At 47.3% G+C, this 14,364-nt stretch overlaps 1 protein-coding gene across 1 annotated transcript; it reads right to left on the reverse strand.

Moving 5' to 3' along the window:
* Positions 1–42: 42 nt before the first annotated feature.
* LOC125687380 (aquaporin-7-like) lies at positions 43–10,117 on the reverse strand. Its single transcript, XM_048932503.1, has 6 exons — positions 9,941–10,117; positions 7,169–7,295; positions 4,835–4,972; positions 3,999–4,117; positions 2,773–2,990; positions 43–2,102 (listed from the first exon to the last, which is right to left on the reverse strand). The coding sequence occupies exons 1-6, from the start codon at positions 10,028–10,030 to the stop codon at positions 1,943–1,945; spliced, it is 852 nt and encodes a 283-aa protein (XP_048788460.1). The 5' UTR covers positions 10,031–10,117; the 3' UTR covers positions 43–1,942.
* Between the last annotated feature and the right edge of the window lie 4,247 nt (positions 10,118–14,364).

Here is a 14,364-nt window from a genome sequence, read left to right on the forward strand (position 1 = left end):
TGTCTAAGCAGGGAAATAAAAGTCACCATCTCCAAATAAGAGTTGATTATTTAAATAACAGCATTTTTATTTATGAAATGCTCACATAATTACATAAGACCAACCTACCTCACAGGGATGTTGTGAGTCATATGCAAGTGTTTGTATGGTCTTCAGGAAGATGAAGCTACCCTGTTAAATGCTTAATAGTATTTTAATAAAGATTTAAATATTTTCCTCCAGAGTCATTGGGTTTTTGAAATACCTTTGGGAGCGCATGCAGAAGGATGTACAGTAACAGTAGGGTGCAGGCTGGATTTTTTGTTGTTGTTGTTTCAGTGCACCAGAGAGACTTTCACTGAGAAGGGATAAGTTACACATCTTTTAAGCTGATCCCACCCTGAGCTGCACAGATGAAAAGGCTCAGCTGTGTGACAGCTTTTCTACTTCCATCCTATGTTCACTGGTCAGGATTTCTGCAGTCAGCATCTCTGGCTCTGATACACTTTGCTGGCTTCTAGCACTTACTGCAGCCCACCTTTAATGGAGATTGCTGACAGAAACCACAGGAGTTGCCTGACATCTATCCTCTACCACCCCCTACATAAGAAAATCCTCTTGTACTCTTTTGCCCTCTTAAGCTGAGGTGCATCTTGTGCCCAGAGTAGCTGCTCTACTAATAAATGGTGAAATCTAATGAGGAAACAGATATGGTACCTACCACCTAATCCCATGCCACAGTAATACAGCAGTAATCCTTTTGGCATTGTGACGTGAATGGCTGTTAAAGCCAGTAAATGCCAGTTTCTGAAATTCTGTGTGACAGTGATGATGAACAGTGCAGAGCCATGTATTGTGTCTCTGTACATCCAGCCCTTGTACCACAGTCATATTCCTGACATAAAGCATCTCCCAGAAAAGTTTGCCTTATCACCCAGCGCAGAGATACTGATACTGCTGATGGTGTCATACTTTTGGTCCAGTGGTGCTACAGATCTGCAAGTCTACTGCTTGCCCATTTCCTCATTCAGACGTATGTTGCAGAATTGATGCAGGAGCACAGTGGTGTATTCCCATGTTTCTCTGACAATCAAAGTGGAGAATCAACTTTTTTTGACATTTGGATGTGCTGCCACAGAAGTTGTCTGAATCCTCTCATAAGGTTGTAGTTAAAGTCTAACCGATCAGTTGCAATGCGTGCAGCTCCATCACACCTGCATAGTGCAAAACATCTAGCCTATTCCAGTGAGGTTATGTTCAGTGAGGAAAACTCTCCAAACTAGTTCTTAATGGGACTGTCCTTGCTCTTCTCTACAGACATTCCAGCCCAGGTTGAAGGGGCCTTTGGCAGCCTGATCTGTTGGTTGGCAAGCCTGCCCATTGCCCTCTGCAGGCGGCTGGAACTAGATGATCTTCAAGGTCCCCTCCAACCTGATTCTCTGTGCTCTGACAAACTGGATAGCAGTTAAGGTGGCAGGTTAGCGAATGGAAAAAAATCTGAGCCTCTGATTCATCAGTGTAATAGCTACAATTTTTTAGCAGAGTATTCCAGATCAAAACTTCTTTGTTTCTGCAACAGTGTAGGTATTCCCTGATTTTCATTTGACTGATTTTTATTCCAGCCATGTTGAATCTTACATGTGATTGCAACTAACTTACAGGCGACTGGACTTTTGCATCTCCAGAATGTGATTTTTGGGAGCAGATTTTTACTCAGAAAGATTGAATAATTTCTTCAGTTCATAAACAGGTCTTGACCTTCTCAGGTCTGCCCAGTGTCGTAGAGACCCTGTTTGTCTGGTTAAGCAGAACAGATTTATATTAAGCTACTCTCTCATTTATTCACTTGCAAGGTGAGAAAAGCATGCACTTCAGCAATGCCATTGCACATGCCCTTACCCACTTGATTAGTCTTCAGCTGTCAATGCACATGTCCACTCAGGATTTGCTGTCAGGATGGCCATCACAATGTGGCACTTTCAATGATTGTCTGTCCTTTTTCATTTCCATGCTCCAGGACAGGTTGATTGTGAATATCAATTAGGAGTTTGTAGATTAAACCACCAGCAAGACTTCCCAGTGTCGGAGCTACGAGTGGCACCCACCACCAATAATTTCCAGCCCTAAAATGAAACACAGAAGAGGCATTCAGTGAGCCACACAGAAACTGCTGCTCCGCTGCTTTGAGGTGAGCTGAGTGCTAGGGCTGAGCTTTGTGAGCAGAGGTGTCTGGAGCCATTTCACACTCTCAACTGTCCAGATGGCTTAGATAAATTCTGGATCCATCGGTCGAGTAGCTGCAAGGAAGGTAACTTTTGCTTTTGGCCTGGGAAACTGGCTCAGCATGGTCTTCGTGAAAATGAGCAGCTGAGACAGGACAGAGACTCTACTAATGCCTTCACCATGGAAAAAGCTGTGGTGTGAAGCCATCTTAGTAGATTCTGGAAAGTAGAGTAGATACAGACATATAAATTTAGGAAAGCAATTCAGCACTCCAGCTTCAAGTACTTGCTTTCTGGTGAGCCAAATCACAGTCTCTCCAGTCACTGCAATGACAGCTCAATCTCTAGCTAAGAGGGGAATTGTTCCTGGTTTCTAAACTGGGACATCCAAATGTCAAGGTGAATCCTATACTGGAGAACTGCATATCCCAGATTTTGTGAACAGGATGCATGGGGCTTCTCTGTGCACAATATTTGCTTTCTGTAAAGGAGTACACAGGCTCCATGACCGTGTTATCTTGGGCATTTCTCATTCCCAGAGAGCTGTACAGTGTGAACCTAGGTCACTCACGTGAAGACATCCATTCCCCAGCCAGCAATTGCTGTGAAGATTCTCGGCGGCAGGTCTCGGGAGGGGTTTATGGCGTAGCCTGTGTTCATGCCCATCCCCATACCGATGCCCAGAACCAGGATACCCGTGAGCAGAGCCTGTGTGCCTTTCAGGGCTCCATTATTTTTCTCATCATGGATGACCAAAATGCCCAAGAACAACATCACCGTCGCCATAAACTGCAGGAGTAGTAAAGGGAAAACAGGTGAGGGGAGAGAGCAGCAAAGGCAGGAGGATCCCACTCAGCAAAGAGAGACTTCCCAGGCTGTCTGAGCAGGTGGGATGATAAGTCATAAGGGACCCTAATGTTATTCCTTCCTTATAAGTGACTCTGAAAAAGAAACAAGTCATTTCCCAATGAAAATGTGTCCACATCAACAACAAAAATATTCGAGAACTCACACAAGCTTCTCAGAACTGTCAGCACCCTCCATCTTTCAAGTTAGGTGCATAGGTTATTTAAAGTACTTTTTGTTCAACAGACACAGAGCCATAACAAACAAATCACGAGACAAATCTCATCATTCCTGGCAAGACTGATGGATTGTATAGCTTGCTGCATCCACCCTGTTAAGAGTGAAGGTAGATAATGGATTCTTATCTGGGAAATAGAATATCCTGTCTGTGACAACACACTGTAGGCAATCATAGATCTGCAGTGCCTAGCACATCAGTGACAGTTGTTTGTATAGAGATGATGACTCCTGTCTCTATCTGCTTCAGAAAATGTCCCTGGAGGACCTTGGACTTGGAGCTTGCAGAGATACTACTAGAGCAGGAACCCTGTAGCTCTTGGTAGCATGTTTTCATTTTCACTTGGTTTCTTGTGTATCAAGATAACCGCGCAATCACAGGAGACAGAGCAGTCAGATGGTGAGGAGCAGGATCTCCAGCTCTCACCATCCTCCTGACTGTCCAGGCACAGCGTCCTCAGCTCAGAAACAAAAGAAGAAGCCTGCTGATCCCTTGACCCTGACAGTTTACCCCCCTGACCTCATCATTCTGTGCTCTTTCTCAGCTCTCAAGAAGCTTTGGACGCTACCAGTCAGCATCTGCCTGGATGGTGGGCTGCTTGTAGCTTAGGTGGTGACAGTGTGCACATGTAGAACTGAGTCCCTTGCCCAGACCTGCTCTAGGACCTACTACCACCCAACTTTTCCCAGCACACCACAGCCGTCCCCACTGACCTCTGAGAAAAAGCTCCCGGATAAGGACATATAGGGAGAAGGGTAAGTGGAGAAGATCGATGCTGTGCCAGTTGGTCCTGTCACTGTAAAATTCCCCTTGGTATAGTCATACAGCGCTTCTAGGAGAGATGAGAATTACAGGAGTAAGGACAGTGGCCAGTACAGAGTTCATCACACATGGCATATTCACAAGTTCACCCACTGCAGTCAGCAAAAACACAAAGAGAGGCAATGAGAGATAGATAGGATGGAATCAACACATCCCTTGAAGGACACAATCTCTGTGATACTGTCATCACAGACTTTAGCTTGCAGCTGCTTCTTTATGCAGTCCAACTCCCTGTCCCTGCTCAGAGACATGGGACTGGATGCTCTGGGTGCACTGAGTGGCCTCCATTCCCCCACTTCTCAGAAAGTGAGGCATGCTGGAGCCTACCAGTGTTGGGTAGCTCATAAACATGAATTGCTGTCCTATGTTACGCAGACCAGAGCTCTAGCTGTAGCTGATTCTTGGTAACACAACTAACAGAAGCCTTTGCAGGCCTTTTGCTGACAAAACGTGTGTTTTTAATCTTTTTCTTAATATATATTTTTTTTACAAAATTACCAGGCTTTGGCAGTGGGAATGCCCTATGCAAAAGGAGAGGTGTTCTCCAGGAATATCCTTCCAGAGATATCTGGGCCCTGCCCTAGCTTTGAGCCATAAACGTCTGGCCCATGATCTAAGAAGTCATGACATCACACTGGGTGCTGTCACAAAAAACATTTTTGATGAACTGTGAGTTGAGATTGAAAAAGTACCCACAGTAACTCCTGTGATACAGACATAACCATACCGTAGTAGAGTCCAAAGACAGTGGCTGCTCCCAGAAAGGAGCCCAGGAACTGGCCAAGCAGATAAGCTGGAAGCTTCCTCCAGGGGAGGTTTCCAAAAATGCAATGTGTGAGTGTGATGGCAGCATTCAGATGAGCTCCTGCAAAACCACAAAGGAGAGATACATTGGCCCTGTTGCTCCTAATTTGGAGCATGCCCCATACCTGACATCCCAGAGCTTGCTCCAAAACAGCAAGCACCAATACTCTACCAGGGCAGGGTCTCCCTCCTATATAAATGCAAAACTGACTCCTTTCCTTTGGCAGCTGGGAGATGCAGGGAGGGAGTCCTTAGAGTCCTTTCTTTTGGAGTTAGACATCCACAGATTGCATCCAGAGAGTCAGTCATCTCACCTGTCAAAGGCAGCTTTCTTGGTCCTCTCCTACAGGAACGTCCTTGGTTCAACTTAAAGAGATCCCAAACCTTAGGCTCATCACCCCCAGGCTATAGGTAGGTGAGCTGTACTGTATCTCAAACCATGAAAAAAAAGCCTTCTGAAAACATCTGAAAATGTCTGATCCTGACAGAGCAGATCTCTCCAGCTGATGTGGAGCTGTGGGCCGATAACACATTTGGCAGCAAGGTAATGAGGCAGTGGGGAAACAAACCGCAGAATTGATCACATTTGCAAAGCAAATTCTGCACGAGGTTGTCAGCAGGGACTTACATCTCAAAATCATTGCAGCAAGGAGTGAATAGAATGATCAGTTTTGTGGACCATGGTTACAGCCATGGGTCTGAAGCAGACACTGTCCTTCCGTTGTAGGGGACCGGACTGCATTTCCTTATGATTTCCAACATTTAGCTTTCTCCTCCCACGGATTTGGAAAGGGGTAAGATCCAGACTAACACCACATCATCAAAATGCAGGACGGAGTGAGGTAAAGTGCATTACCACCTGCTGCCATCCCACAGCTGCAAGAGAAATGGGGGGAGATCTCTTTTCCTTCAAACTTCTCTGGTCCTCTGTGTGGGTGACCAGCCACTTCAGGGGTCACAAGAAGCATCTTGTGATATAAATGAAGCCAAATCGCAATGTCAAGGAGCCCTTACTGGCCCCGGAGCTACCCTTCTACTGACTGATCTGAGACCTCTCCTCCTTTGCTTAGCTCACTTCTCCCAGTGTGTCTCCACAGCTTCTTAGGGAGACTTAAAGTTGACTCTCTGCACAGAAAAAAGATTTCTTTCAAAGCTGTCCCTAGTCTTAGACACCTCTGTGTCCTTGGACACCTCTGTGATCCAGAGTTTAAGAACAAAGACTTACTTGCCTTGATTTTCTGCCCACTAGAGCCCTTAATCACTTAACTTGGTGCAAATGAATGCAGAAATTGCACAAGTCAAAGGTAATGCTCTGTCATGTGAGAGATATCACCCTATGGCCCCGAAACACCACTTCCTGAAACACCACCCCCTGAGTTTGCAGGGGGGTGCCTAGTGTGGGTGATAAGGAGAAAATTTCCATACTATTCCTTGTTGCAACATCAACAATAAGCTTTCACTTACAATAAATGATTTACTTCCTCATGGGTCATGTTGGCAGCATGCTTCCAGATCTCCTTATCTCTCGGGCCACGTTCTGATGGCATAACCCAAGTGCCTAACATGGGCACTGCTGAAACGTGACTCCGCTGACTGCAAGGGACTGCATCTCTGCCATTCGCTTGCCCCACTTGCCTCTGCCCATCCCCACCGGTGAGCGGGAAGTTCCAAGAATACCCAACACATGTCCTGCCCTGCTTTGGCAGAGCCCTGAGGGAGCAATGGGCCTTAATTCTTCTCGTGAACAATGTGGGAACAACTTTCTCTGCAGTGCCCCTCCTCTTCAACCCCAGAACACTCTGGGTGCTTGGCTGCCCTGCCCTGTTTAATCTTCATACCGGGCAGCCCTGTAATCCTGGCTCTGACAGCCAAGTTTTGCAGAAGAGCTGCAGGAGCCTCACCTGGACCATCATCCCATCTCTCTAAGCCCATGAAGCGCGTTTGAAGTCAGCAGACTGTCAGTACACAAGGACTGCCCTTCCCCTGCTGCTCTTGACCTGGCTGTGCATTGTGACCCCCTCAGTGCCGCCTCTCCACCAAGGTCTTGGCTGTGATCACTGGATCACGAGGCTGACCCCATGACAGCTACGGTTCATCACACCTGTTCTGCTCTTCTCTGGGGCTGAAGGATTGCATTTTTTGCAGGAGAGGCCAGAGCTCCACCATGCTGTGCCATCAACCACTGCTCTGCAAGCACTCCTGCTGCCCCTGGCACCGGGGCCTTTAGAGACATAGAGATTATGCTCAAGTGTCTTACCAGAGATGCCTCCAGCTGCATGGATCCCCATGGTGACCCCAATGCCAAATCCTAAATTGATGCTCAGGTACTGCCCGAATTCTCCTTTTCCTAATACCACTTGTGCCACACAGGATAAGCCCAAGACCTAATGCATAGAAAATAAAGGGAAAGGGGTGTTAAAGTAATGTTATTGCCATAGTGGATTGGGTGTCCTTGTAGCTTTTTCTGCAATACCGATTATCCTTCAAAAATGGGAAGAGCTTAAGGTGCCCATGGTCAGATCAAGTGAAAATGACCCCTTCTCTCCAAAAACTGAGCAGGAGATTGGGTACCCCTTACTGCTGCATATTCCATCATACCAAAGCAGATGCTCTGGTCTTCATTTGGTGTTAGGACCCAGATATAGTGTCTATGGTGCACACATGGTGGCAAACTGTGCTTGCAGCACAAGGGATATGAGCCTGGGGACCTTCACCACAGCCACCCCAGAACATGGCCCCTGCCATATGGAATGAGGGTGGGCAAGTTCTTGTCATCTTTCCTTTCCTGGTGTGCAGTTTATTGACCAAAAAGAGTAGTTCAGGAAACACACAGCTGTTTGCCAAACTCAACTCTAATTTTGGTAACCTGTTTCAGCCAAAAACTAGGACATTCATTCCGGTTGAAGTTTTTGACACAAATACTGCTCAGTTTGAAAACAACTAGTTCCAATATTTTTGTAGTGACTAAAAGGAAACTGGAAAAGAAATGAAAAAGAAATGCAAACACTCTCCAGCAGGAAAGGACATATTAAGAAATTGCTCTGGCCTTAGGATAAATTCTGTTTCACTCATTCATTGAGGTTGGAAAAATCAATTCTTGCACAGTTCTAATATTCAAATCTGGAGAAAGGCAAAGCTTCTCTTGAGGTCTCTGCATCTGCAACCTCTCAGAACTTTGAAAGCATGCCCTGTACCATCTAACTTCTGCTCTGTCCTGTCCTGCTTTGATCTGAATCTTTACTGACTGCTGTGCATGGATTCAAATTTTATCTCATGTGTCTGCTCTCCCTTTCAGACATCTCCCAAATCTGCTGCCTCCCAGAAGCTCTGCTCTTATCTTTCTTGTATACACAGACCACGCTGTGTTCTGCGTGAAGCTGCAGCCTCAGTGTGGGACCTTCTCTCAGCCTGCCTCAGCAAAACCCCAAAATGTAGTATCCTTGATGTCCCTCAGCAACTGCAAAATCATTACAAAAACTCTGCCAACCCATTTCTGAGTTTTTCCAAAGCCAGATCTGGAAGCCAAATGCACAAAGCTCTGTTTTGGCAGGTTGGTATGCAGTCAAGGAGGGCAAGGCGGGAGCCCTGGCTTTTAGAGCTCAACAACACTACCCTGGGAAAAAAATAAACAAATAAAAGCACAGGACAGAGAACCTATTTTTCAGCACAGACCCAAACCTCTGGTCACCTGTTCTCATAGACACAGAGTAGGAGTTTTTCCTGCCTCTCCATTCTTCATGCCATTTACTCCCGCTGCGTTGTTCCCTCCTTTAGGAAAATCACTTGTTCACTAAAAGAGTCCTTGTCTGTATACCATCCTCCCAACAAAACCCAGCCAGGAGTCCAAGGGATGCAACCAGCACATTTCCAGCTGCAACGAGGGCCCTGGAGTTGCTGAAGGGTCAGATGCTGGATGCTGCATTCAGATGCTGGATGCTGCTTGTCACCAGTCCTTGATGGGGACAGTGTGCAGTATCCCTCCTCCTGCTCTGTTCCCTTATGGGGCTCAGTGAGGAAAGAGCTAGCACTGGTTGAAAGCTCCAAAATCTCCCTTGGACCGTCCTAGTGCAAGTGATACTTTCCTCCCTACACTGAATGCCCTGGCAGGGTCCCTCAGACTTGTTCTTTATGACCAGGGGTGTCCAGCCATCAAAAAAAAGAAAGGGAGTGGAAAGGCAAATGGTTTGTTCAGCTCAGCTGGCCAGTCACGGGAGTCTGTAGTCTAACTTCCAATGTGTGTAAAACTACCTGTGTGGCAGGAGTGAACTTCAAGGGGCAGGACATGCAGTAAGATGTGATGAGAAGAAAGCATCCTTTGCACACACAGTTGTTGCCAATGGAAACAAGAAATGACATCTGTAAGGACAGGTGTGTCTGAGGGCCCCCATGCTCACACTAATCTTATCTGTCCCCTGTGCAAATGTCCTAAAGCATGAGATGTTTGGATTATCCCTCATCCTCCATCTGGCCCAAAGTGCTGCTTTCAAACTAGAAGTGCTACAGGTGAAGCACAGGTGGGTAAATCAGCACCAGGCCTTTGCAGAGAGGGGATCTTGTTCTGCTGTGTTGTTCCAGTGTACAAAGGTTCTAAACTTGGTGGGCACGTCACTGCTAACAGAGATCAATTCTGACTGCAAAGCCTCACCCCTGCCTTCCTCACCCTCTTCCCCTCTGCACCTCCAAGCAGCCCAAAAGCTCAAAACCACTTCACTTTTTTGGTGTGCAACAAATGCCTCAAGCAAAAGGAGAGTTTCTGTATGATTTGGGATAAGCACCATCCATTTGCCAGCATGTAACAACTATAAGCAGAATCCTGGCTGCAGGCCACATGCTGCAGGCCACCCCATCCTTTCCAGCATGGTTTAAAGAAAAGCATCAGCATCATCTGCAGCACCAGCAGAGAGTAATAGCCTGTTGCTGAGCAGCCCTGAGGATGTGATAGGAAGTATCAGGTCTTACAGCTTTCTGCTGCAAATGCTGCCCTCATTCATGCTGCACAAACACACATCTGGGCACACCTCCTCCTTACCATCAGCACGTACATCCCCAGTGCTTCTGCCAGCAGCTCCCTGACGGAGCTGCTATGGATTGTCAGCATCTTCTGAATCTTCTCCAGCATTTTTCTCTCTGGATCCAGCCTGCAGCTGTACAGAAGGTCCTGTTGAGACAGCACAGCTCATTGCACTGAGCTGTTACCCTTTGAAACTTGGCACCCTCCCTTCACCCCAGACACCTTCATTCATTTGGTTAAAGATGAACAAGCCAATAAAGTAGCTGCAAGCTTCAAAGCTTCCACACACAAACACCATCCTTTTAAAACTAGATGGTGAGCATGCGTTGTTTCTGCCAGCAGAGTGCTGCAATCTCTTGAGTCTCTGCCCATCTTCCAAGCAGTGGAGCTGTAGATTGGTGTGCTCCTGAGGCCAATCTCTTTCTCCATAGCCTTACAATCATAGAGTCAAAGAATCACCACAGTTGGAAAAGACCTGCAGGGTCATACAGTCCAACCATCTGCCTGCCACGAATATTTCCCCACTGCACCATGTCCCATAGTACAACATCTAAACGTTTCTTGAACACCTCCAGGGACAGTGCTGAACAGAAACTGCGGTGATGCTTTGCACTATAACCCCCTAGGCAATGGTTTGGTGCCATTTTCCTTAACAGGATGGATTAGGTCCATTTGCTGGTGCTTGGCAGGGTGGCTTGATGCATGCCCAGTCTGCGGTGAGGATGCCTGGTGCTGATGTGCAGCTCTGCCTGTGTTTGGGCAAAGCACAACACCCAGGTTGAACATTTGCTCTCCCTGTGCATACCCTGTGCTGTGCCTAACTTCTGGTTGGTTTTCTCCACTTTTCTCTTAACCTGCAGCTTCTCAGTGTCTTTCTGTAAGGTATGCTCCGGAAGAGCCAGAGGCAGCTGCCCAGATGGGGACACAGGGCTCAGCCCTCACTGTCCTCTCTGCAGTAACACACTGCAAAGGTTCATGATCTATTCTCTCCCTTGTAGGACTGAGCATCTGTAAGAAAGAACCTGGGAAGCTGCTTCTCCTCTCACCTCTGCAGGTCATTGGCTTGCAACGGGGAAGGGTCCTATGTATTGGAGTAATGCCTGCAGATTTCACAGCATTTCTCAGATGGAAGAGGGTCAAGTCAGTTCATACCCACAGCCAGGCCTGCAGCTTCACTTCTGACTCCTGGATTGTTCTTCACGCAGACTCCTTCCACTTACGTAGCAAGACAGCTGCTACATTTCTGAAAAGTTTTTCTCTTTTATTCAAGCCTTAACTATAGGCGTCTATATATTCTAATTCATGCTGAAAAATGAGGAAATGTTTTCTGGGAATGCTGGTCTCCCATGGACTTGGAGTGGTTATCAGAGAAAAAAAGCAAAGTTTGGTGTAGTGATAGTATTTACAGCACTATCACTGAAACTGCCAGCAAACCCACTAGAATTCCAGCATGCTTCTGGACTGGCATCACCAATCACAGTGGCACTGGATGTGCCTCTCACACTGCCTGCCCTCTTACACAATTCGTTCCACAAGATGGCATTGAGGCATTAATTTTTCACCTAAAAGTGTTCAAACGAGTTCCTCTGTCAGATGCTGAATATGCGAGAATGTTTTAGTTTTGTTCTGTTTGAATACATTTGCATACATCAAATGAAGGTAGTCTGCTAATGAAATGAAAATAATGGAACCTTTCTGCGAGTCCTATAGGGCAGAGTATCATCACACAAAACCAAAATGTGTGAAACTGGACCTGTCAGCCTCCACTTTACCGTGAGCAGAGAAGAACAGCTCCAGAAGGCAGTCCATCCCCACCTAGAATAAGCATCTCAGGCCAAATCTGTGAGTCAGACCAGCAGCTGGCATCCCTTGTTGTCCGCAATGGGGACCCTGCAGAGGTGCACAGCACCAGGAGAGGTGGGCTGCCCCAGCTATGTGCACCCAGCTGAGGTGACTTGGTGAGTCAGCCAAAGGCTGGGAGCAGAGCTGCAGTCACCCAGCCTGGCTTGTTCATGTTTGCCTGACTTTATTCACCCGTGGGGCTGGCAAGGGGCTCTAGGGTCATCAAAAAGCCCCCTACCAGTATGAACACCACCTCTTCCCTTTCATGACCTGACTTGTCTCGTTTCAGCTGTTAGGACTTTTTGTCCCTACTTCTGGTGGAAGCCTTTTACCAGACCTTGATACCATGAACATTACAGTTTCTTCAAACTTCCAGCCAAATTCTCAGAATCATGTTCCAACCATGTTCACGCACCAGCATCAGCCCAACACAGTCATGAGTTAACTCTTCTTACAAGGTACCATCCTATAAGGTTTTCCTGTACGTTTTATCAGAACAGAATGCTCCCTCTCAGCTCCCTTCTGCTCCTGATACTTACCTTGACTCACTCACCTGTTCAGACTTCACTCAACGTTGACTCTATGAAGATGTACAAAGTTTTCCATCATGCATTAAGCCATCACTTGCTAACGTAAATACATTTCCTTCCCTAGGGCAGGTACTCTTCCAGCACTAGTAATATAGATCTCAGTTTGGAAAGGAAAGTCTCAGCAGAGCATTTTGGTACAGCCAAAGGCCCACTTTTAGTACTGGTGTTGACACAAATCATGCTGAAAAGCCAGGCTAAACACTCCCCTGGTTTGGATGAGTCCCCATGAACTCCAGAGCTGTCACACTTCCACAAGGAGAAACACCTCTCGCTTGGTTTGAAAGTGCACATTTCCTCAGTGCTCATAATTTATCTCTTAATTGTGCTAATCAGCAGCTGGAATGCTGCCAGTCAATTAGACCTGCTGGTGGAGTATTAACTTCTCCCCAGAGAATGAAAGGAGCCTGGCACATAGCACAACAGAGGAGCTCCCCACGGTGGATGAGAACATCTTACTACTCCACCAGACTAAGGGAAGGTGCCAGGATTAGCCCTGGCACCAAGACTTCTCCAGGCACCTTTAGGAATCAAGGCAGGATCCCAATGGGAAGGGGCTGCTGGGCCATTTTTCCATGACTGCATCCAGGCTGCGTGCACACTGCGTCAAAGGAAGGCCAAAAGTTGAACCAGGTTCCGTGACCTCAGGAAAGCTGAATTAGGCATGGCCAGGTCTCAGAGAGACTTGTACAACACTGGTACTACCTGAGCTGTGACAGCTACCTCTTGACATACCCTGAAGCACCGTCATTTTATGGTCTCCCATCTAATGTTTAGGGCTCATCTCCTCCTCTGCAGATAGCAGACACTGAGACAGCTGGTATTGATCTCTCAGCAGATGGCTTTACTCTCCAAATATTAGCAGTGTTCCTACCTCCAGGACACCAGTCTCCATGGCCTTCCATGTAGCATCCACCTCCCACGCCATTACCCCTTGCCCCACAGCTGGCTGAAGGTTCATCACCCGCACATGCCATCAGCACACCCATGCCTTCTGCACCAGGTGCACCAAGGAATGCCATAATCTCCAGAAAGGTCCTAAAGGGACTTTTCCAATAAGGTCCTAAAGGGACTTTTCCAATCAGTTCCCCGTGAGGCACAGCCCACTTCCAACTCCTCCCCATTCATTGCTTTCCCCACTGCAGTTTGTGACTTCCACTCAAGGTGCAATCGTTACCCAACAGGTCAATGACACTTGGCCTGTTTTCATTCTCATCATGGGCCCCTTTGTATAAAACTAGAACAGGTCTTACCATGCTAGGCAGGGCTGAGAACTGAAGACAGAGGAATGTGGCTGTATGTGAGTGGGAACTTGCTCCAGTATGCAGCCCTTCTCCTCACTCTTCGAGAGAATGGTGCCAGGGGGTCAGAGCCTCCGTGCCCCAGACTGCTAAAGCTCACTCATCCAGACATAATCTGCAGGATGGTTGTGTCAGCAGAAGAGGAATTATTTGATTGCCACTGATCTTCAAGGAGTGAGTATGGCTGTCTGGGAAGGGGCAGCATGGAGTTCTGCTCACCCACTTGTTGGGCAACAAAGCAGAGGTCATCAAGGTTCTGTCCCCACCCTGCTTAACCCTCTGCTATGGTGGGCCACCATCCCCTTCTGCTCTCTGTCTGGCTTTTCAGACAGAGCTGAGTCATTTTTACATGCTGTAGGGCATGGTGATTTGTGTGACCACACAGGTTTCCTTCTGGAAAAAGCCTTTGACACCCCATGTTTTAACAGAGAGAGAAATCAGGGTACAGGGACACCTGTACCAGTGGTATCGTGATACCATCAGTGGTGACCACGGGAGACTTAGGTAGGACTTCAGCCGAGGTCATGCCAAATAATCTCCTGCTGTCATCCCCCAGTCACTGCTCATCCTTTACACACACCTGTGGGCACCGTATCCCCCCAGCCTGTTCAGAGTCAGGCTCACATCATGTCCCTGTATGTGCCATCAGCCCCTGCTCACCCTGGTCCCACTGCAGTGTTTCCCCTAGCGCCATGGGGTGAGCTGTGAGCTC

Source organism: Lagopus muta, chromosome Z, assembly GCF_023343835.1.
Source record: "Lagopus muta isolate bLagMut1 chromosome Z, bLagMut1 primary, whole genome shotgun sequence".
Lineage (NCBI taxonomy): Eukaryota > Metazoa > Chordata > Aves > Galliformes > Phasianidae > Lagopus > Lagopus muta.

Bases quoted from the DNA above. Each gene is read 5' to 3' on its own strand.
- LOC125687380 (XM_048932503.1), bottom strand. From the start codon at position 10,030: ATGCTGGAGAAGATTCAGAAGATGCTGACAATCCATAGCAGCTCCGTC. The intron at 4,973-7,168 runs GTAAGACACTTG...GTGGTTTTGCAG, and splicing joins TGCAGCTGGAGGCATCTCTG to GAGCTCATCTGAATGCTGCC. The intron at 2,991-3,998 runs GTCAGTGGGGAC...CTACTCCTGCAG, and splicing joins CCGGGAGCTTTTTCTCAGAG to TTTATGGCGACGGTGATGTT.